A 23,186-nucleotide genomic window follows, 5' to 3' on the forward strand; every position below is an offset into this window, starting at 1 on the left:
ACAAGTTGTCCCCTGGAGGGGGCCAGCTCTGCTCTGGTCTAAGGTAGGGTCTGAGCTTCGTGTGCTCTGCACAGACACCAGGGGTGTGGGAGCTGCTGCCACGAGCAGGGATGCAGCCGTTCTGGGTGCTGAGCTGGGCAGGTACCGTCCTCTGGGGACAGGCACAGAGGGAGTTTGCAAAGCAAAATGAAGGCGAGTGTAGGCCATGGAGAGTCAACAGCGTGACTGAGGCAGCAGAGGCTGGGTGATGATTTTAGCTTATGGTGCCACATCTGCACTGCTTGTGTTAACCATGTTATGTAGTTAAGGCCATTCTCCAGCTGGTACCCTTACTTTAATCGCTGCTAAATACTCTGCTAAATACAAAGCCAACTGTTTTAGCAGCAGGAGCTCATACACATTCTCTTCCCTGTTCAAGACACAGACAACGAGTCCACCAAGCACTCCTCCAAGGACCCAAGTGCAACACTTGAGTGATGCTGGATCCAGCCATACCCCCCAGAAGGTTCTGGCACAGCACCCAACGTGCATCCAGGCTTTAAAGGTGCAGTAAGTCAAAATACAAATGTTGTAGTATGTCAGATCCCCCCTTTTCGTATCCCAAATGTGGACAGGCGGTCTTACAGAGGGGAGCAAGAGAATGCAAAAAGATCTTGTCTAGAAATACAAAGTGAGTGTAACGGGGAGCTATCAAACACGAACCTTGTCTGGTGGAGGAAAGTTCTGGCTTTACAAGTCCGTTACAAAGCTCTTTGATATCTGTTACATTACATGGAAGATGCAGTTAAAACCCCATTTTGCAGTTGCAGTGCAAGAAGTGCTCTGTCCCACAGCTCCCAGTGAGGCCCACGGTGACAGCCTGCTCCTTGTCACTTGTTTTCTATCAGTGTCTGCACTTTGTAGACCAGGTCTCTGGCTATCCTCAGGATTTCCTCAGCATTGTGGTGCTCTGCCATTTCTGAAAGACACAGACAAACACTCTTAAATGCCAGCAGCACTGATACATGCCCTGGCATTGATGCTAAGGTACCATTAGCATGAATTCCTTACTTTGTGTGATGTTAGCAGCAGCCCAAAAGCAGTGCAGGGGGTTAGGTTTGGAGCATTAAAATATAGAGTAACGAATGAGTCTCCTGGTGCTGTAGGCCCTGACATCAAGATCTAACACTTCTGGTGTCAATTCTTGTGTTGCAGAGATTCCTGTGACCCTGGCATGTTGGGACTGCACCTCGTGTGCCTGTGAGCAGCCCTCTGGGGGTCTCAACCTGTGAAGCTGAACCCATCCGGATCCTGGTAGCTCTCCCAGCAGGAACTGCTGCTGGAGTGTCGGGGATGCAGGTGGTAAGTACTGTTGGAAGGGCTTTCTGTACATGGAGGGATGTGCCCACGTGGTTCCACATCTGCACTCTGCAGCTTGGTCAGATCAGAGAGCAGCTCTGGGCTGCCTCAGACCCTCAGTTCATTCAGTTTAGGCAGGGACTGGGTTTGTTGGTTGGGTTTTTTGAGGGAACGTTCATGTACAGCTTTGCAATAAGGGGCTGAGGCAAAACCAGAACCAAATCTGGGGCTTCTGCAGCACATGGCTGCAGCTGAAGGCCACAGCATTGGTCATGGGGGGAGTTACTGTCCTTACACACAATTGTTTCCAAACCTTTTAAATACCCAGTCGGATGTTTGGGAACCATGTGAAAGGCTGGGCCCTTCATGTACATGAAGGGGTGAGAGATTCAGAGCTTAAAATGACCAGGGGCTTGTCATGAGAGCAAGAACATGGCCCAAGTGCAGACAGTCCGAGTGAGGGAGAAGGAACAAACTCTCATCACTTGCTTTTTATCAAAATAGCTCTCTTAAAGCCTCTTACCATTAAAGAACTTGATGATATCGGTGAAGTCCATGTTGTTATCACGGATAATCTCTCGATAAACTTCCACAAGTGCTAAGGCAATGAAAAGGACAAAATGTTCTGAAGAGATGTGCTTTGCTGCCCAAATAACTTCCCACACTGTAAATACATCCTCGTACAACAATTCTGAATGGGAATAAACATTACAAGAGCAGCTGATTATTCACATTGACCATTTCCCCTTCTCTAACTAACGTCTTACAGGCCTTACAGACAGGCATGAATAGTACTTGATGATTCCTTTTCCTCTCCCCCAGCCAACTCCTGTCACTACTTGTGCAAGTCTGGCAACAGAATTGGGTTTCAAGGAAAACTGAGAAAGGATCCAGGTGTGATGGTGCAAACTCAACCCCAGGAAGATGCCTGAAGTGCAGTAAGACGTGAGAGCAGCACAGGTAGGCCCACTGGTTCTAGGGATAGCAGATGTGTGTAACTGGGCCTACACATGCCACAATTCAGATATGGCACATGGAAGCTTCATTTTCTTGAACAATACAGGCTCATCTTCTGCCCAGTCTGTGACAATGAGGCTTGGAGGTTGGGATGTAGGGAACAGGCCATGCCCCGTAAAGGAGAAGGGGGAGGGTTTACTATTCACTTAAGAGTGACAGTCACTCCCCTCCATCAGATAGTTGCTTATAATAAATATCTGATGGCTGTGTATCATCTCCCTCTCTCACCTTGTGCTTTAGGGTACTTGAGAGGGCTGTTGGGTTTGATTCTTGCAGGTGAGTCCCTAATTCCAAGGAGCTGCTGACTTTGCCTGGCAGCAAGATGGGTCCTCGATTACAAGGAACAGCTTCTGTTGGAGTGGGTGCAGGTGAGTGTGCTTGTGCAAGGCTCCTGAAATCCTGGAGTGCTCCCACAGTCCATAAAACACCTCACTCAGCAAAGTACAACAGGTCTTGAGCTACTGCTCCTTGTTATGAAATGGTGGCAAAGCTTACAAGGGAGCATGATCAACTTGGGATCACCTACTTGAGCAAACAGGCATTTGCACTGAGCAGAAACCTGGCTCCAACCCCGTTATTAGGAATTTACAACACCCTTTTCTAAGCTTTGACTTCATTCCAGTGCCAGTTTGTCTCTGAAAGTTCCCTTAACGTTCCTGTCTACAGTCTCTCCTCTGTCCCTAGCTGCTACTCACCAGCCAGACATTTAGACCAACCAACACACAGAACTGTTCACAGTTTTGCACAACCCTAAGCTACAGGCAGAGAACATTATTACCTCTTTTAAAGTCAAGCAGGAACCAGCGATAGCAGAAGTAAAAGTGAGTGTAATCTCCATTCTGGTGCATCAGCTCAAAAAGCTCCGAGTCTAGAATCTAAAATGCAAAACCATCACTGTCAGTACCTGGTCTGAGGTGGCAGCCAGGGTCAGAGGTGGTGGAGGCTGCTCTTTATCCCCATTCCTGTTAGTGCAGCTCTTGGCACAGATACATCCTTTTACATTGTGTTTGCAAAATGCCTGTGATGGGGGTGCCCTGACACAGGCTGATGGGTGAAGAGTTATGCTGTGCAGTTATGAGGTGACAACAGTCACTCCTGATGTGATTTTAAAGGTCCAAACAGTGAGTTACAAATCCTACTGACTTCTAACAAGTGGCAAATAGTTGAATTTGCTGGAAGAGAGACAGGAGCTGGACTGAGCCACACGCAGCAGTCACTGCACTGTGTAGCTGCTGTACTGGAGGCAGATGTTTGGGGTTGGTTTTGGTTGTCAGAGTAAGATGCACTGAGCTGCTGTAATACATGCTCTTCACTGTGACAGCAAATGCTGTTCCCTGAGTGACAGGAATCAGTTGGGGGTTGCATGAAACAATTCTTGTCCTGTCCAGCTCTCAGGCAGCAGATGACAAGGAGCCATTGGAGTTCCTGCCCTTCATGGTGGCATCAGGCTCATGCTGAGCCTCTGCCACAGCCCCATCTTCCACAGAAGATTTAAAAGGACTTGCCTGGATCAGGGACCGCATGTTGGCGAAGTGCGTGTCCATAGCACCTCCATTGGGGAAGTTCTGGCTCATCCTCTTCATCAGGTGGCTGAAACAGCTGTAAGCCAGCTGATCTGCAGGCACAACACAAAACACTCAGTGCTGCCAATTGTGAGACTTCCCTGAGCCAAACATCAACCTGCAGGGCCGGGAAAACCAGGGTTTTCCCCTTTGCTCTTCCCTAATCCCATCACCATGGATTCAGATGTAACAGAAGATGGTACCTGACTCGGGGCCATTTTTACTAGTGGTGTTTCAGAAGAACCCACCTTGCAGTTATTTTTCAGTGTCAGCAACTGCTGCTTTGAAAAATCTAATGGAATTTCATCTGGAGCCTGTGAGTGAGCAGGGAATGCCCAAGACACTGGTGTTAGCCCTTTCAGCAGGTTTGATTCTGCTGGGGAGCTGGCCCTGGTTAACTCCTATAGCTGCTTGTGACCCAGCATTTCTAAGGACAGACCTCCCTTAAGAGACAAATAATGTAACACAATAAACCCCTTCCTACCATTGTCAAGGATAACCATCAAAGGAGCCAGGAGGTCACACATGCCTTGGACATAACCGACTTCTAGGTGCTCCCAAACGTAACTGCACAAAGAAAACACAGGAGATAACAGGATTAAAAATCCTCTTGCTGCATGGTGGCCCCAAAAATGTGTCTTGCACCTAAAATACGACTCCTGTTGGAAGCTTTTAAGTGTCTTGTTCTGGATGCTAGAAAAGATAAAGCTAGAAGCCCACAGAGAGCTGCAACAATTCAAATCTTCCAACGTACCAGCATAAAATGACAAGTATTCCTGTTGCTTTATGCTTGTTTGGTTGGTTTGTTCCCCAGGAAGATTCCTAAAGGCTTTGTAACCAACCCATGATGAAGACAGAGCAGCATGTGAGACAGGAAGAGCTCCTGGAATATGACTCCTGCTGAAGGCTCTGCATGTGTTGTGAAGGAACAAAAGGCTGTGATCAGTTCTCTACTCCCAGGATGCATTCATCTGGACTTTTTCTCCCTCTGTTCCTCCACAGCTGAATAACAAAGTCTGATTTGATTGTGTGCGATCACATCTCAAGCAGCTGTTGAATGTGTGGCTCTGAGAACTTTCTGGCCCTTCCCATTCCAGGGTATTCCACAGCCTGCATTGGTTTCTGCTCGGATGCAGAGAACCAGGCCCTGCACGCAGGGCTCACTTAGCAGTAGTCTGGGAAAACCCAGCTGCAACAGCAGCCTATGGGGAAAAGCCCCGAGTTTTAGAGGGGTGGGGTTGGGGTTTCGTGGCTTTTGTTCCCCCCCCAGGCTCCTCCTTCCTGCAGAGTTCTTTAGTTCATTGCTGAGAACTCTTACACAGACTCTTCTTGCCTGTCGTTATAGTTTATGGACTGTGACAGGGCTGTGGAGAGCAGTTCCCTTCCCAAGCTGCCCTACCTGCACATGACATTTCGGAGTTTCTCCAGGTTATCAGCAGTAAAATACCAGTAATTCCGGTCACACCTCTGGACATCTTTGTCAATTCGGTGCAAATTTAAGGCAACAGTGTCCAATAGCTCTATCTGGAAGAGAAGGGTTTTAGTTAGATCTGCTGCCATTAGAGCATGCCAGGATTTGTGCAGATTCCTCTCAGAATCAACACAGAAATGGTACAATTAAACCCTGGGCACACAAGAACACTGAAATAGTTGATTACTGTCAAGAATCCCAAGTACAATGCACACTCCCTGGTAAATGCTCCAAGCCTGTCCTGTTTCCAAAGGGTTCTTTCCAGTTGAACGACTTCAGCAGAGAGAGGCCAAAACCTCAACTACAAATCTGTTGACAGCAACACTAATGGGTGGTGGAGCTCTGAACCTAGATTTAGATTGTGGCTCCATTTGATTCAATGTGGGGTTTAGCTTGAATTAAATGACACCGAAATCCTACATATGCTGTGTCACCCCCAGCCCATGCACAGCTTTAGCTGCTAGAACTGTACCTCCCACCAAGAAAAGACCCAAGTTTTTCTTGCTGTCCTACTTCCAATCTAGCTCTGAATCCAGATGAAGAAATTTGGATGCAAAACTCCTCAGCTCTGGTCCCACCACCTGCAGTTCTAGTTTGGGATTGTCTCATTCCATCCTATCTGAAAACGTACGAGTCCGTGCTGGAAAAGCAGTGCTTTACTGAGGTAGCGACCTACTGTGTAGGATGCAGCGCAGACAGAAGCCACGTCCATTAAATAGTCCCCGTGGGAACACAGCTGCTCTTCTGCTGCAGAGCCCTGTGGCTGCAGCACAACTGCCTTGGCCTTGTGCAGCCGCGGTGCCTCTGGGTCAGTCCTTTCCCCGTCAGAGCCCGCTTCTTCCTCAGCCCCCTCTTCAAAGGAGCCGCTCTGCCCGTCCTCGATGCTGGACAGGATGCCCGAGGCCACCGAGTAGTTCCTGGAGGACGGGAGCCCCGAGTCGGGGGAGTCGAACTCCACAGCCTGGGGCTCTGCAGCGGCTGCTGCTGCCGGGGTGAAGCGGGCGTCCTCCTGCCCCTTGCAGTCCCGCTCCATGGAGTCCGGTTCATCCACAGAGATAAAGACCTGGGGGTGGGCAGGGGAGAGGAGAGGAGAGGAGTGGGGATGGGGGAGAATGCATTCGTGTAGCAAACACCCCTCCAGCCATGGGAATCGGCAGTGAAGCAGATCACTGATGAGTAGAGCTTCCCTGCATGCAAACAGTTGAGAGCTCCTCACTCTGTCTTTACACTGGGGCTATCAGTCTAAAACTATTAAATACCAATTCATGATCTCATATCTGTTTCCTGTGATGATGTCTCCCCTTTCATAATCTTCAATTAGAAATGCCTTGGAATGCTGTGAAGCTTCCCTGCAAGCGACAGCAACACTAAAAGCACCTGGTCATTGCAATGACAATTCAGTCTGCCCTTCTGCTTAGCATCTTACCTTAGATTGACAAAGGTCCCCTCTCCCAAAAGAAAATCCCCCCCCCCCCCAAGCTGACAATCAGGAACATGACAGAATCAAAAGCATGCTTTAATAGTAGTGAGCTTTTGCTCTATGCTGGATTTGAATAAAGGACCTATAATAAGGAGATCTAGAAAACTATTTCTCTACTGACAGAGGGATCTTCTATAGTAAGTGATTCTTAAAGCCTCTTAGGAAGGTCCTGCTTAAAACCAGCTATAGACTACCCAAAATACAGAGCTCTGAGCTCTAGCGTAGGCACTACAGCTTCCCGTTCTGTACAGGACTCGAGTAGCTCCAGACTGATGGAGCTGTGCTAATGTCAGTGTCTGTGTCCCTGTGCAGATGCCAACCCTCCCGCCCTGCCCGCACCGTACGGGTGAGAGGAAGGAGTACCTACATCATTGCTGATGGTGGAGTCCCTGTGAATGAGCCTCTGGACGTGGCTGTCGATGCTGCTGCCTGAGGAAAACTTTGCCAGCGTGGCAGAATGGGATTCCTTCTCTCGCTGCTTCACAACGACCTCACAGGCTTTCCACTCTGCCATGACCTTCTGGTAGCGGAGAGCGATGTCTTCATCCACCTGCACACAGACAGCCACTGAAATGGGGGTCTCCTTGAAAACCAGCACGAACAACGAGTGGAAGGCAGGAGGGAGAGGAGTGAAGGAGGTGTAATGTTCAAAACTGAAAGCCTGAGGGATCCTGATGCCCTCTTGTGCAGCACTGACTGGAAGGCGCAGTGCCTGGAGCAGTAAGATGTTGTGTATTTAGTGCAGGGAATAAACTATCACTGCAGTTGCCAGTAAAGATTCATGTGTGCATGTGTAGATGGCATCAACAGCACTTTGCACAGGAAAGAACAGGAGGTGTCCCTGCCTTTCATGTGAAACCCCCTGTAAGAAGTCAGATGCAGTCTAATGGAGCCATTGCTGCTCTGACCACATTATTCCTAATTCCATTACACCTCTTTCCCTAATCCTTCTCTGTTCCAACCATACCATAGCCCTTGCAATGAACTGCAGGTCACAGCTTTACAGACATCAGCCTGTACAGAGTTAGCTGCTGGAAGAACCTCCTGAACAGTGGAATTCCCAGCTCACACAGCCCATGCCCATGCCCTGCGCATGCCAGATCCAACCACTCTGGTTCCCATAGTAATAGAACAGACTTTTGCCACTCCTGGCTTCCTTTGTTGAAAGACAGACACAGAACCCCCCCCTCCTTCAGCTATTAAGCAACATATAATAATGTTCCTACTCTGTTACTTGTCAAGAGTTGAAGAGAAACTGCAACTGTGAGCTGGCTTCAGGCTCTGGGCTTGCTGGCTGGAGCTGCTACCAGAGCATTCATGCTAGGAGCTGCAGGCTATTTGTCACTTGAGGTAGCTGTCGAGTCATAAATCATGAAATACAACAGTTAGTGGAAGGCTGGAGGACGGCCACGTTTGGGAATGATACTGATGGATGACTGCGAAAATACCATCAGAAGGCAAGGCTGATAAATCACCCGCGATGGCTGGAACTGAGGACACGGGAAGTCTCCTGTACGTGCAAGTGTTATGACTGGTTTCATGTCATTCATTTAATGGACTCTCACCTTCAGCAGAAAGCTTTAGACTCCAACAGCGCTTTTCTTTGAGCAGTCGGTTATTCCAGTTATTTACTACTGGTGTGCAGAAGGGGGTGAACAGGTATGGGGGCTCCTCTCCAGCTGTGTTCAGAACTGGCTAATAAAGATGAGTGTGAGGAAAACCAAGTCCAATTGCTGCAGCAGTGCTTAGTAACAAGAATGCTGCTTGTCAAGTGCTCCCTGTTGGCAAGGTAGCTCATTTTGCCATTGCAAGGCCCCAGCTCAGGCTGCCCTTCTGATCTGCAGGTGCTCACAGGGATATGAATTATCCCTTGGAATACAGAATAATTGGGAGCTAGCAAACACCAAGTGTTTTGATATCCTCATCCATTTAATCCCGAACAGGATCAGCTTCTGCATGAGCACTACCTCGCTGGTAATAACACTAACAGAGCAGCAGATTAATGTGTTAATTATATTTCAAGGCAAACCTCATTACTGCTGTAGACAGTTCAGCAAACATTTGGGTGATTCTTAATGTCATCGTGGAAAGCATCTAGGAGTAAGTTCTGCTGTATCCTCAGCACTCTGCTTAGGAGCACATCCAGTTTCTGCTGGTGAGCACAGCTCAGTGAAGGGATGGCTGGCTGCCACTTTCTGTTTGTTACCAGGCTGCTGTGTTATGGAGGCACTTGCCTGGTAATTATAACAGATGAAAGCACTCAGCAAAGTAAAAAGTTGATGCTGCTCTAAACAGATTAGCAAAGGGAGATGGTGTAACAAAGAGATGGGCAAATTGTGGTTTCATTAATGGGAACTATATCCGTAATGCTGGGTTTCTGACTGTGAAAGAAGGCTGTGACATAACCTAGGCAATTATTCACTGATCAATGTTAGCAGCAACATGGGAAATATTAAGAGCAGTAATGTCTCATCTGAAATTGCACCTTGTGTTTCACAGAGGCACATCTGATTGAAGTCTAGCAAAAGCATAATGAACTTACAAAGCAAAGCCCCCTCTGGGTACTTTTAGCCTCCAGACAGTAACTCCAAGGGCACTTCAGAAGGTACATCTGGGCTGTTCACAGCTCCAGCAGAAGTCTGCACTCACACACGCAGCATCTTACAGGCACATTAGTTATTTCAAAGAGCATTCCGAGGTACAGCTCAGCTGACACCATGTAACAGAGGGATGCCTCCAATTGCTATCCAAATGCCAGCACTTCCTGGTTTACGGGACAGATTTGTGGAAACAGGATCTGTTCAGGGCAAATGCATGGCACAGGCAGAGCCTGAATGCAGGTTCCTTGTCTTCAGTAAAGAACTCTCTTTCAGTGATTCCCAGCCATGATAACATGATATAATCCCTCTACTAACACGTCACTCGTGGTTTCAGTAGCATTTTTTCCCTTAGGAATATTAAACAGTAAGAGAGACTAACACTTGCTATTCAGAAAACAAACACGATTCAGCCCCCGGAGCGCTGTGCTTACCTGCTCCATTTCCTTTTTGGCCATGCCAAATTTATAGTGACCCAACAGGAATGGCCACACTTCCTTCCGAATCTCGTGCTGCACCCCGCCGTAGTAAACTCTCCTCAGTAATTCCAGTTCCTTGTAATTCTAGAGCATCACGAGAAAGAGGTATTGAAGGGAACACATCTTTGTCTTCCTCAGGCATGCTCATATGCACTTAATACCAGGTATAAAGACTGTGAAATGTATGCATGGCACTACATACATTTTGCCACTTGATTCAAGCCTTTAGGGCCCTCGCTCAAATCCAGTCTGATGTGAGTTGTCGTGCCATGAGAATAATCTAACTTTTAATACACCAGAGCCATCATGAGATTGGTTGCTTTGATGTTAATTGATATCTTTGCTATCATCAGAGAAGCAACAGATAAAAGAGCCTCTAAGAATCAGCTCTCACTAGAAAGAGAAGTGATCCTGTGAGGACAAGAAAACACCTCTAAAACTTCCTGAGGTCCCTTCTGAGGAACACAACGCTCACCACAGCAGTGGACAGGAACTAGCGCAAGGGTCATAAAGCTGTTCTGCTTCTTACTTACCTTCTTGTCCTTCTGATACTTGCTCCAGACCTCTTTCGTGAGGCCGCCGGCTGCACTGGAGGGTTTGTCAGGTGGGACAATGGTGTGGTTCACGAGGGCAGAGAGGTGCGTGCGCACCGTTGACAAGTGGCGGCAGTAGGCAAGCCCTGTGGTGGGCAGGAGGTCAGCTTTGATAAATGAGCAGTCTGGTATCAGCAGCTCCTTTCTGGAGATGAAGCTGTGACATTTTCAGCCTGCCACTAATGATCCTGTATGACTAAACTTGCTTTGTACCGCGTAAGAATGAAGAATTGAAACGGAGCCAAAGATGAAATGAATCTCACACACACTAGCAAAATGCAAGCAGAGTATTACACTGCAATGTAAAACTACCTGTGTCCTCACTAAGCATCAGTTCACCCATTGCTATGTGCAAAGCCCACAGATAATGGAACTCTGAAGCTCTGAAAATCGAGTCACATCCATCCCGCTGCCCCGAGGTGAGCTGACTCACAGCAATCCATCTGGGGCTGGACTGCTTTCTAAAGCAACCATCACATGGGTTTTAGGTAAGCATATGGATATCACAAGGATGGGACAGAAGAAGCTTCACTTACATCCATAAAAGGCTCTGGAAACTATTTGCCTCTTCATGCTGTCACACAGCATCTTTAATGGAGTTCTGTGGAGAGACGTTAACAGGAACACAATGGGTCACGAGGACAGAGACTGTGAATTTGATGTTGACCCCTGTGACCCACACATAGAAGTTCTTTCTCTGCCATGAGATTTAGTTAGCTGAAGGACAATAATAATGATAAATTACACTTCTTAAAGCATTCCCATCAGCATTCTGGTCCAAAAGAGATTCACCTGGCACATGTAGCTACAGTGCAGGTGCATGGTAAAGGTCCTTGTCAAATGAGATGAATTGTTGCCCTTCACTGTAATTATCAATGACTTGTTAACGAAAACACTTCCAGAGCTGAATTATATTAAAATGTACAAAAGAACTAGATGCAATTTTTCCACCAAAATGTGACTTAAAAGTGGTTTAATAGGTTTGTTTTAATAAACAAAATTTCTTGCTAACTTCACCTTTTTATGTTAGAAACTACTTGGAAATTGTTACTTTCTGGTGCTGCAACCAATGCAACCTTTTGTGGCATGCACAAGTAAGGCCTCTGCACAACTGCTTACCTGTCATGGATGCAGCTGCAGCAGCTGGGTATGTCATAGGGAGAGCTGCCCGTTGAGCAGGACACACAGGAGGAGCCCTGGCTGCAGTGCTCCAGCTGCCAGGAGAGCAGGTTTGCCCCGAAGCCTTGCATCTCCAGCATTTCACTGTTGTCTGGGGAAAACCAAACAGAACAGCAGCCCATCAACCTGCTTTCCTCTTTCCCCCTCTTCCTGCTGTGCATCCTGCTGGCTTCATGCTTTCCTTCCCAGCAGGCTCTGAACCTTGACTCCATAAAAGGGAGAGCATCCTAAGGAACACAGCCCTTGGCACATCTAAACCAGCTGCATGCTGTGCACAGTCCCACAAAGTCAAACCCTTCACCATTTCCCCCCTTCTTTCTTGCACATCCCAGTTGGTGCTTCAAGAGAACAGGAAAGGTGCTGCAGTAACTGGTTCCTGTGTAGTGCTATGGCAATGTTATTTATGGCCAGAAGAGATCATCTAACCCGACCTTGTATTTAATTCAGGTCTCAGAGTTCCTGGAATCAGCCACGTCACTGCTAGTCCAGCTGCAGTGAAACTTTGAGCACAGAAGAAATTAAGTCAGACTGGTTCAGTTCTTTTCAGAAGATGCTTCCTTCCCCCTCAGAACCAGATCCTAAAAGATTTAGCACACGAGGATAGTTCAAGTCCTACTAATGTCAAGGCTATGTTTATAGAAGTAGGATTCTCTGCAGGAAAACGTGATCCAACAGTACAGCACACCTTCTTGGTTATCCCTGCTCCACCAAACCTACTTCCCTTTTCAACCAGCTTCAGAAAGGCAACCCCAAAAAATCAGCTTGGCTTCAGCTCTCCAACGTCCCCAGCTGGCACTTGAGCTCTTGGGTTTTTGTTTCACAATAAATAACTGGCCTTTCAGCTCACCCATGATTAAAATTAAGGCAAATGCCATAATACTGCATGTCACTAACTTCACATTTGTAAGTAAAATCCAGTCCCCTGGGCCGTGCTTTGAAAACATACATTTGTTGGGCGGTGGTAGGGGCAATTCCAAACCATCTCATGCATTTTTAATCAAGGTAGCACAAAGCATCTTAGTAGTGCCTATTAGAGAGTGGGCATAGGTGAGGAAGGAGTGGGATAAAATCATCTGGTAACAGAAAAAGCACAGGCTCATGCGGAAGCAGTCATGTGTGTTTCATTCCACAAAACAAAGTGTGATGCAAAAATGCTCTTCACCTTAATTCTTCAGGAAGGAGCTGAATGACCCAGTATTTATTGCAGCTTCTTATTGGGTTCAAATAAAAACCACTGGACAAGCATTTTTAGATCATTATTTTTGGCCTCCTCTCTACAGACAAGAAAAGTGGGTTTTTCAGTTTTAATTTTGTATTGGTTTTTAGAGCACCAAGGTATGAACCCCACAGAACCTAAGGATTCAGATGAAAGGTACCTGAATTAGTGAAGAATTAGAGTGAACAGCATCTTTTATTCAACTGTAGTGGTGTTATCTGGAACTTCAGCGACATGCAGAAGTCGAGCATGTTGCAAGATGTGAAAGCAAATGGCTGGCAAACCTGCCACAACAGTGTTGTCATTATGCAGAAGGGATGCTGCTGGAGAGACAACCGCCAGTCCAGTCTGCTCAGCAGGAATCACTACTCAAACAGCAGGCATACTCTAGCTCTTTAAGGTTAAACAGGCAAAAGCAGGTATCTGACAACCGTTCTAATGGCATAACTCCAAATTTCCATCATCTGACTAAAGACTAAATTGGGTTTCTTATGCTTCAGATCACAGCGTTAGCCCTTTAACACGTGTACGTGGCAGTGTCAGACCTTCCTCCTTTCCATTATCACCCATATCCAGACATCCATTGTCACTTAAGACACACGAACTTCCTGGTACAGGATCTTTTTATAAGGGAAGTACTGTGGTTTGGGATTTTCTTTCCATCCATACCTTCCAAGAGCTCTTTAACTTGGGCTGGGCTTCATCAGTTCCTAGGGACTACTGCCTTGGAATCAGCATGTGGGCAGCCTACAAGAAGTGAGGAGTACCTCCTTGAACACATGGTCTACAGAGAACTTAAGCACTACACAGAAATGCATGGCAATGACTGTCTCCTAGAGTCAGTTCCACCAGACCAAACTAACATCCATTTAGAACCAGAATCACTGCTCTGCTATTTAGAGGTATGAGTTTCTCATCTGGAGTCCAGATATGTTGTGTTTTCCTTAGGAAACAGAAATACCAGAGAAAGCATGCTCATGCTAACATAATTAATGAAAAAAACAAGACGAGCCAAACTTGGAAGCAGCTTCTCTCCTTCCTACTTCTGCAGATACCAAACTTTTGACAGCTACTTTACAGCCATCTGAACACAGGGAAGATGCTGTTCTTGGTGATACCCTCCTGTTATTAGGAGGAGGCGGAGGCTGCTCTTTGCATTGTAACAGGAGCATGCCAGGTTTGGCACATGTGCTTGAGAGCTATCAAGGCCAGAAGTCTGGTGATACTGTGCAGTAACTGGTAAGTGTAGAGGGGGAGGGACTTCACAGCAGCTAACGGAGGGGCTTCGACCTGTCTTCTGCACACCTGCAGTCCAGGCTATGCAGGAGGGGTTTGGCCTGGGGAACAGACTGTTCTGTACACCATTCAGCTTCCTCCTGGAGAGCACAAGGATTTCTCAGTCTCCAGAACTACATGACTAGATCCTGACTACCTGCTAATACACACGCTTCCTGGGAATACCAACTTAATACATCTGTTGTCAATTGCTTTAGGAAAAGAATTAGATGATGGATTTTTGGAGGGTGGAGAGTCTGATCACCCGAAACCCATCTAGCCTAGGGATGCAAGCAGAGTGAAACCACCTGACCACAGAAAGGTATTGCATCTCCATACAACCCCTCCACACTTCTGCCCTATTTTGTCCTCAGACACACTCCATTTGTGACTTTGCCCAGCACATCACAACTGCTGCTGCAATGGTTCACCTCTGATCCTTCCTATACAAGGCAGCTCTCCCCAGCCACTTAAACTGAACACAAAGACCTGTTATACTCCCTCCTCCTCCTCTTGTGAAAACATGCTCTAGTAGCCAGCTTTTGTGAAAGACAGGTGGTTTGTCTGTTCAGCAGCACACATGCTTAGAGGAGAGGGGAGATGCTGTTGTTTCCACTTCCCATAGGCTGGGAGTGCACTCCCAGCCTCTAGGTACTGCCAGCTTCACCTCCAGATCTCACCGTGTGAGTGAAATGTTCTTCCTTGTAATAATGCCAACACTGTTGTGTGCATCAGTGGAACGAGCTGCAATAGAGCTCTGGGACACAGAGGGAGGAGGATAAAAACCTTTCATCCTATTAGGAGCTGTGAGGTTCCGAGAGCAGATCATTGATAGCATTGCGTGTAGCTTATCTTCCTCCTCCTCATCATCGTCAACAGAGGTAGAGCGGCTGGCAGCTAAGTGGTGGTAGTTAATAGTTACTGCTCAAAGAAAATAGTGAAAGAGGAGCATAAGAAGAGAGAACTCGATGCTGTGGGAAAGCTCAAAGGAACATGTTCAGCAAAGACAAATCCTGCCCTTTTCCTGAGGCTCCTGTAAACGGGTATGAAAAACGAGCTTCGTAACAAAGAAAAGCATGCTCCACCAAACACAGGCCAGCTTGTGACTGTGCACAGGCTGCGTCACACATGCCACCTCATGGCAGCAGACAAAGGTCCCGGTGCCAGCCTGCAGTAGGTGAGGACGCTTTTTAGCGACACTCCATGGGAATTCTGGGCTCACCTAGCTTCTCTCCTTCACCATGCCCTATAATGCTGCGGCCTCTTTGCCACTCTGCAGCCTGTGCCAGACGCATCTGGGCAGCAAACGTTCTGTTCCCCCAGCTCTGTCTGCCACTGCAAACATGCAAGGTGCAGGCCTCCTCCTCTGCAAGGCCGAGGCAGGAGCAGCTCGCGCTCTCTGCACTGCACAGGCAGGTCTGGGCTGAATGTGCCCATGGAATCTGCAGTCCCCTTGATTCAGGCAAAGGCAGAACATGCTTTTCCTGGTGTGTGCATGAGCTCACCTGTGCAAACCCAGAAGCCCTAATAAAGCGTGGCCACCACTGCGGATCAGTCCCCTGGGTAAGGAGGGTTCGGTTGAGATTTCTGCTTTTTCAGTAAGTCCCAATAGGAGCAGCACATCCAATTGCCCTGTAAACTTTAGGATCTGATCTCCTGGGTAATTCTTGCTTCTTTGCCAGGGGACTAAAACTCAAAGAGGCTCAAATGCCTCTTGCATGTAAGGAATTTGTATTCACTGATGACATGAGGTGGTTTGGTGCTTGGGAATCCATTTAGTTTCCTTGGAAGGCCTTTATTTATTCATTGTTAAGTTTTTGCTTCCAAAGCCAGGAAAACTTAGCCCAGGGAATTCTTGGGGTACTTTAAGAGATGAGTTTATGTTTTTTTTTTTAATAACAACATTATGAGCAAGCAGTGTGGCCAATAAAAATATCCTCCTTGGGAGCAAAGCTGCTCTTGGCTAGCCAAGCAATCCTTTTGCTTTTAGTCTCAGTTTGCAAGCCCAGGGGAGTATTTTGAAACCTTCCTCTACAAAACACAGAGTAAATATCCTCTAAGATAACGAGTTTCACTGCATTAAGGAAACCTACAATAAGCTGTACCTGCTCATCACAATTATCACCCAGTGAAATTTTGCAATAGGGTTTTGTTTTCCCCATAACCTGACTTGTCTGTTCCCTTCTGTTACTTCCGAGAAGTAACAAGGTGGTCTTGGTGGTCTTAGGGCTTTGATTTGGTTTGGGGTTTTTGTTTGGTGGGTTGGTTGGTTTTTAACAAAGCAGAACAAAGGCACTTACTGTTATCATGCTTGTGCCCTGGATAGATAATTCTGAACACGTAGTCTGTACAAGTGTCTTCAGCTGGGGTCTCCTCCAGGTCCACTGATTTGCTGCTGTTCCGTTTTCGAAGCTTTGGAAATACCTTACCCTAGAGAGAATAACAGTTCCATACATTCAGCTCTGAATGACTACAGAGCACAACAAACTAAGTACTTCAGACCTTTGGCATTCTAAGACTGAACTTCCAATGTTGGGAGGAGATGAGGGAGAAAACAACAGTAGAATCATATATAGCAGGTGGCTTAGGGGTACCTATCACTAAATAAAATTGACTAAATAGGGTTATTTTGCCTCCCACTTTACTATAAAGCAGCTGGAAATGAATGCCCAGACTCTGTGGAGCAGGATGGTGCTGTTTGAACAGAGACATTGAGATCAGCCCTACACACTACAAGCAGCTCATCAGAGAAGACGGTACCTTGCCCTGTTGGGACCACAGGGGTGGCTCCAGCTGGCCACGAGGCAGGAGACCATTCTCCAGACAGGAAAGGAATGCGAGGAGGTGACCTCCTTGGGGGAAGTGCAGCGGAGGTCTCTGGGTTCCATCCTGGCTCACCAAGACTAACGTCCATCTGCTTTCTGCTGCAAAGGAGGACAAGGGGAGTCCACACTGTTACATCGGAACCTTGATTTTTTGCTCTGACCTTCTAAGTAAATTTCATCTGTGATCATCTCTAAGCAGACAAATAAACCCCTGTGAGCCCCAGAAAGCTAGGGAAGTCTCAGTCCTTGAGTCCTAAAGAAGCTCCAGATACAAGCAAACTATGACCCAGGACACAGGCCTCATGCAGAAACATTTAGAGTGATTCTGAACACTGATACAATAAATAATAAAGGAACAACTAAACTAAGCCTCTGGTGCATGACATAACTTGACAAAGGACACACAATTCAGAATGAAAACCAACCTAATGGATGTAACCAGAGGCTGCCAGCTTTACTCTTATGAGAACTGGTAAGTCACAGTCCCTGCTGTCACTAGAAACTGAGAAGAAACAAGGAAAACCACCCTGTGCTCTGGATACTCCTTTAAGCACAATGATCTGCATCTCGTACAACTGGCAAAAGAATGCAAGTGAGTTAGGTTCTTCATTTCCTTTTCCAAAACTGAATGAATGAGGCATCTGGAGCCACCTGGGTAAAGGGGGAATCTCCAAGAGCAGGATGTACTCTGCTGTGCAAGTTCCAGCCTGGTAGCTAGGTGCTGGGCAGGACCGCCAAGTGTCTGTCATCTTGTGCAAGCAGCAAGATTCATGTTGTGCATATGCCTGGCACCCCATACTGAAACAGCTTTCTCAGTGAAGAACAGCACATGCTGTCATGTTTCATGTCGGTTGTTTAATCCCCTTCCCTAAGGAACTGCCACAGAGCAGAGTGGTGATGCCTCTGACCGTCAGTGGAACACGGGACAAGCACAGTGTCCTGGGGGAGCTGAACAAAGTGAGGCAAATGGACCTGAATTAACATTGCCATTGTCATCCAGTGCCAGGTAGGAGTCCAGATATTAACCCTCATCCCATACATCCATAATGAGTTAGAAGTGTTAATGACAATGAGGGAGGAAAAGCAGTCACTCAAGTGGCAATTCTCTGCTTATGTATTTTAAAACAACACACAAACTGTCTTCTAAAACAGCCTCCTTTTGCAGTAAAACCCTAAAAGGCACCACATAAAAAGGCAGCAGCATTAACATTCACCTGGCAGAAAGGGGCTTTGGGAGCGCCCCATGAGAAGAAGGTTTATGCTTACGTTGCTGATGGCAGTGAATGCAGACAATCTGGCTGAGTGGCACTATTAGTGCGTAGTCCCAGTAAACACTAGGAGGGAAGGAAAAAGTGCAGGACACATTATTTTCCATATTCAAAAGTGTTTGTGGTTCCAAGCACCCAATAAAACACTCTGCTAAGTTAATAACTCCTCATTAAAGTTGGCAAATTAGCAGTCAAATAAAAGGCCAAGGAACGAGTTCCCCACAGTGGAAGGAAGGCACCAGCCTTCCCATAACCTCCCTTTCCCCTTTCACTTCCCTGTCCCCGCCACTGCCCCACACCAGATACTGCAGTGCTCTGGCTAAGGTTAAAGTGCCTGGGGCACAGGCTGGGCAATGGTCTTGTGGCTGGGTCTCAGGACAGACGGGTTCAATTCTGTCTTGCACACATGATTTATGGGCAGCAGCTTGTAAACGCACTGGGCCTCAAGCTTTCAGATTAAACAGTGGGAGCAGCTCCGAACCCTTCCGAGAACAACCCGATCAGAGTTTAGCACAGGGTAAGGGTAGAGGGCTTTTAGACAAAGAATGGTGTGGAAGAAGCATTTGAAAGCAGTGCTCTGGGGGTGAAGCAGCATTCCCTGAGGAGACATACCTGCCTGGTTCAAGACTACCTGTCTTTCTACTGAAGCAGAATACCAAATTCGATGAATAACTGGTCTAATGAAAGACAAGGACACTGCAGGTTTCTCTTTTGAGGCTGAAATCAGCCATGCTTGCCAAGTGATTTGTGACCCTTTGAAGGGAGGTACTAGGGTTGTAATGATGGGAGGTAGTGTTGAGCCTCTTCTCTTGAACACCTGGAAAAGCGGACTTTTGTTTTCCTTTTGAAAAGCCCTTATATCCAAGTGCATTACAGGACCTTTGGAAAGCGGCAAAACAGGAACAGAACCCAAGCTGTGTGGCACCTTAACTTACGCACTATTCAGAAGTGCTTCAGTCCAATCAGCCTCGTTACACTTACGTCATATTGCCAAGTATACAAGAAATAAACACCACGAATGCTTCCAATCCTCTGAATGCAGTGACTACCTTTTCTCCAGCTCTGAATCGCCAAGGGTTCCATTCATCAGCTGATTTGGGGTCCATTTTAACGTCAAACTATCTGCTGACTGATGAAGGGAGAGATAGCCAGGAATTGCCTCCAAGTCATCTTTCTGTTCACAGAAGCAACAAACAGGCAATTCAGGTGACTGAAGTGCACAACTGTAATTGTCATGTTCCAGTCTTCCTATGAACCACCAGTTCCACAGCAGTGAATTATCTAGGAACTGCTGAGGGAAACCTTAACATCAAATGTACTGGTATTTAATACTGGGGGAAAAAACACAAGCCTCTTACACCCTTATCCACACTGCTGACCTCTTGAGTCACAGCCAGGCAGCAGCTGTGTCTGTTGGCCCAAACTCAGTGTACTCACCGGCTGGACTAAGACGTTGTTCTTCCCATACAAAAGGTGAGTTCGGGAATTCTGGTGCAAGGACTCCACATACTCCCGTGCCGAAGCAGCGAAGCGATCCTCTGACATGCTCCCACTTGAGTGTCGTTTCCGGATCTAGCACACACAGACACAGGCAAGGCAGATCAGGTAGGGCAGGAATGATCACACCAGCAGGCCAACGAAACAGGAACAGTTCCATTTAGACCAGTCTCTGTAGAGGGGAACATAGTCTGGAGCCTGGCAGAGAAATGACCTGGAGTCTTACACAGTCCTGAGCAAGGACACCCATAATCCTTTGTGAAGGACCTGGTCAGATCACAAGTGTCACAAGCCACAGAATTCAGTCCTGGATCTCAACCTTTTCTATATGCAGATAAAGAGGACATTTGGGCCCAAATGGACTTCTAACCTGCGATATAGGCTCCATGACAGAAGAGACAAGAAAGCTTGCTCTAGGTTCAGAGCTTTCCCCTGGGGCTGTTTTTATTATCAACCTGTGCCTTAACTCAGAAATAGCTGCACAGTAAATACCTACTCCCAGGGCTGGGCGCTTGGAAGGAGAGTCCTGGCGGCCATGTACTCCATGGATGCGGTGTCGCTGAACGAGCTCATCTGCTGACGGGTCTGTCCAGTAGTGATCTGCTGTCTTCAGCTTGGTGTACTCCAGAGCACATGGTCCAACTAAGGAAACAGCCCCAGAGAGAAACCTCCTGGGTCTCTTCAGAAACACACTTAAGTCTTATCCTGCTAGCCAAGTACGGAACGTGAGATTTCCTTCTCAAGCCAAGTGACTATTATCGATCACTTAACGACCCTACAGGATCAGCCCATAATACAGACAATACATATAACAACATACCAGGTCCTATTCTCTGGGGCTGTATAAAACCATTCCTGTAGTGCCCTGCAATAGCAGCATTAGTAGTAATGATCTGCCAGCAAGCGTTCAGTCAAAAGCCATTCCCGTTGTGTTCTCTGATACTTATTACTAAAACCAGACAATTGGTCTCCACTGGTCTCATAAGCAACAAAACATCACCTTCTATGTTGTTCTGAATAGTTAACTACATGCTCGGGATAAAAACCACTATTTGTCATAATACAGAATGTTCTGAGAAACAATTCATTTTCTTTAGCATAAGAAGTAACTTTGCAAGAACTCACCTAGAAGAGAAGCCAGTATTGGGCCACAGACAGGATCTGCCAGTAAAGCTTCTTTTTCATAGTATTTACTAGGAACAGAATATCAGAACTGAGTTAAAAACACTGGTGGTTATTTTTAAAAGCTCTTATGCCTCCTAGCAGCATGAGTCCATTGACTTTAAAAATACCATGTGCTACTGGGAGGGTGCCAAAGGAAGCACTGAGATAAGGGCAGGAAGCCAGCCACGCTGCTGTCAACCTGACAAGTGCTTCAGCATTGGCTGTGGCCCCCAGCAGTCAGTGCTGTGTGCAGGGGAAGCATGGCTACTAAACTCACATCCCAGGTCACACGTAACAAAAACTGAGACCAAACACCCATCTCGAGCAAACTCAAATAATAAATTACCTGTATGAAAGGGAAGATTTCAGAGTTCTAAGAGTGAAAATGGGATCTGGGCTGTACAACTAATAGGTCTGAATAGTCAGACACAGTATTTCCTGAACTGGATGGGTAGAGAAAAAGCAGTTGCTAGGATTACCTATTAGTTACTGATGCAATGCACCTCCTCTGAAAGCTCTAATGGCTTAACTGGCCCATACAGTAACTTCATAAAGAAGAAACACTGTGTTGGGTTTGCAGATAAAGAAGGTTCTTACAACACGGTGCATTCTGAACTATTCTGCAAGTTCATTAAATGCATCATAAAATGCTGTGGAGAAATTTAGCCCATTTTAGACATCTGCTTTAGAACATTTCCTAAATTATATCAGTAACACAGACTAGATATCCGTGGAGCACAAAAGGAGCCTAGAACAGTCAGTTCAGTAAACCTACACTCCAGGCTTCTATATTTAACAAGATGACCACCACCCTACTCTGGATCCATGCTCTGCCCTTCATCAGTTGTGTAACCTCAGGCAAGCCACTTCCTCTCACAGTGCTCATCCTACCTCATCTATTTTGGCACAGAGCTCTTGAGAGGCAGGAGCTTGCCTTTTGCTAAATGTGTTTACCCACTATATTTGATTTGGGGCTTTGGGCACTAATGCAATATGAAGACAAACAATAACTCTCTGCAAGCAATTTTGTCAGTTTTCCACAGAGACCAAGAGATGCACACATTCTTAAGCATCTATCTGTGAGGAATAATCTTGAAACACTGTCAAGAACAATGCACTACTCAAATAGTAGCTCTTGCAATGACCCCTGACTTCCCATCACAGCAGGCAATGCTGACTTATAAAACCACAGAGCCAAAACATCAAACCACCCAGATTTCTTGAACTGTCCTTATCCTCTGGTGTCTCTTCCACTAGATGGGGCTCAAACTCTAAACCACCTTCTCTTCCTCAAGTGCAGAACTTGAACATGGAGCACTTGAGCAGGAATGTCACCAAACAGCATGAGAACAAACCTAAGGTTTCATTCAGTAACTCCTCCTGCTCTAAATTCATTTTCCCTTCTTTCATCTACTACTGTATTAACCACTCCTGACCTATTAGAAGACATTTCTATCCCACTAAGGTTAGGTCCCATTAGAATTTGGGCACCTAATATACTTCAAGTTAGTTTTTTAGCTGATTTCTGGGAAGCCGTGTGGCTGTTTAAGTTTCTGTAAGTCAGAAACACTATCAATGTCTCAAACCATTTTTTCTAAAGGCCTCTGCAGTTAATTTTTTCTCTCCAAGAATTCTGCAGAAGACCTTCAATGCAACCCCTTGTTGCAGATACCTGAACGCATCAGCCAGACAAAGCCCTGTGCTTCTGATCCGGTCCTTACCTGCAGTTATCAACAATATACTGCACAATCTTGTCTAGCACTTTCTCAATCAGTGCTGTCCGAACCCATATGTGTTTGATGGCCTGAGGTGTCAGGACAGGAGTTTTGCTTGTGGTTGAGCCCTGCCTCTTGAGGGGCTCCTGCCCATTTGGCTGATTTTTCCTGCGAAAGGAGACAAAGTGAAGTTGTCACAATTCAGACTCTTCTGCTCACAGGAAGCTCCCCAGTGAAGGGCTGCATGGAGAGGTGTTGGAATACACAGGCTGAAATTAATAGGCTGTAAATGCACTGCAGACCATACACCCCAAAAGAATGAAAAACCAGCAAAATGCAAAGTGTAGCAGAACAGTGGCATGTGATGAACAGAAGCTCGCTTCTTATCAGAAAAAGCTTCACACTCAGTTGGGAAAGCCACAGGGAGAATGGTAAAAAGAAGATTCTTGTCTCCCAGCTTTGTCTGGTAAACTCAGGCTGAAGCTAGCCACAACCCCAAGAAGGCACACA

General features: G+C 46.6%; 1 protein-coding gene across 6 annotated transcripts in view; it reads right to left on the minus strand.

Moving 5' to 3' along the window:
- Window positions 1-316: 316 nt before the first annotated feature.
- The window catches only part of SGSM2 (small G protein signaling modulator 2), a 44,008-nt gene continuing 21,138 nt past the window's right edge, over window positions 317-23,186 (minus strand). The window contains exons 4-24 of one of the 6 annotated variants that reach the window (XM_061469892.1): window positions 22,683-22,844; window positions 20,923-20,990; window positions 20,294-20,439; window positions 19,738-19,872; window positions 19,350-19,474; window positions 18,299-18,366; window positions 16,968-17,128; window positions 16,508-16,637; window positions 14,994-15,128; window positions 11,657-11,807; window positions 11,074-11,138; window positions 10,478-10,623; window positions 9,900-10,028; window positions 7,236-7,418; window positions 6,065-6,451; window positions 5,317-5,441; window positions 4,402-4,484; window positions 3,861-3,970; window positions 3,134-3,230; window positions 1,862-2,029; window positions 317-958 (exon numbers count right to left, since the gene is read on the minus strand). In XM_061469892.1, the coding sequence (XP_061325876.1) occupies window positions 870-958; window positions 1,862-2,029; window positions 3,134-3,230; window positions 3,861-3,970; window positions 4,402-4,484; window positions 5,317-5,441; window positions 6,065-6,451; window positions 7,236-7,418; window positions 9,900-10,028; window positions 10,478-10,623; window positions 11,074-11,138; window positions 11,657-11,807; window positions 14,994-15,128; window positions 16,508-16,637; window positions 16,968-17,128; window positions 18,299-18,366; window positions 19,350-19,474; window positions 19,738-19,872; window positions 20,294-20,439; window positions 20,923-20,990; window positions 22,683-22,844 (2,863 nt within the window). In that variant the 3' untranslated portion in view covers window positions 317-869. Of the gene's footprint in view, window positions 959-1,861; window positions 2,030-3,133; window positions 3,231-3,860; window positions 3,971-4,401; window positions 4,485-5,316; window positions 5,442-6,064; window positions 6,452-7,235; window positions 7,419-9,899; window positions 10,029-10,477; window positions 10,624-11,073; window positions 11,139-11,656; window positions 11,808-14,993; window positions 15,129-16,507; window positions 16,638-16,967; window positions 17,132-18,298; window positions 18,367-19,349; window positions 19,475-19,737; window positions 19,873-20,293; window positions 20,440-20,922; window positions 20,991-22,682; window positions 22,845-23,186 lie in introns of all 6 variants that reach the window. The other 5 variants (XM_061469893.1, XM_061469894.1, XM_061469891.1 and 2 more) reach the window with 5 other exon arrangements.

Source organism: Pezoporus flaviventris, unplaced genomic scaffold (assembly GCF_033815535.1).
Source record: "Pezoporus flaviventris isolate CSIRO_AGI_PZ_B2104156 unplaced genomic scaffold, CSIRO_AGI_Pfla_v1 ptg000063l, whole genome shotgun sequence".
Lineage (NCBI taxonomy): Eukaryota > Metazoa > Chordata > Aves > Psittaciformes > Psittacidae > Pezoporus > Pezoporus flaviventris.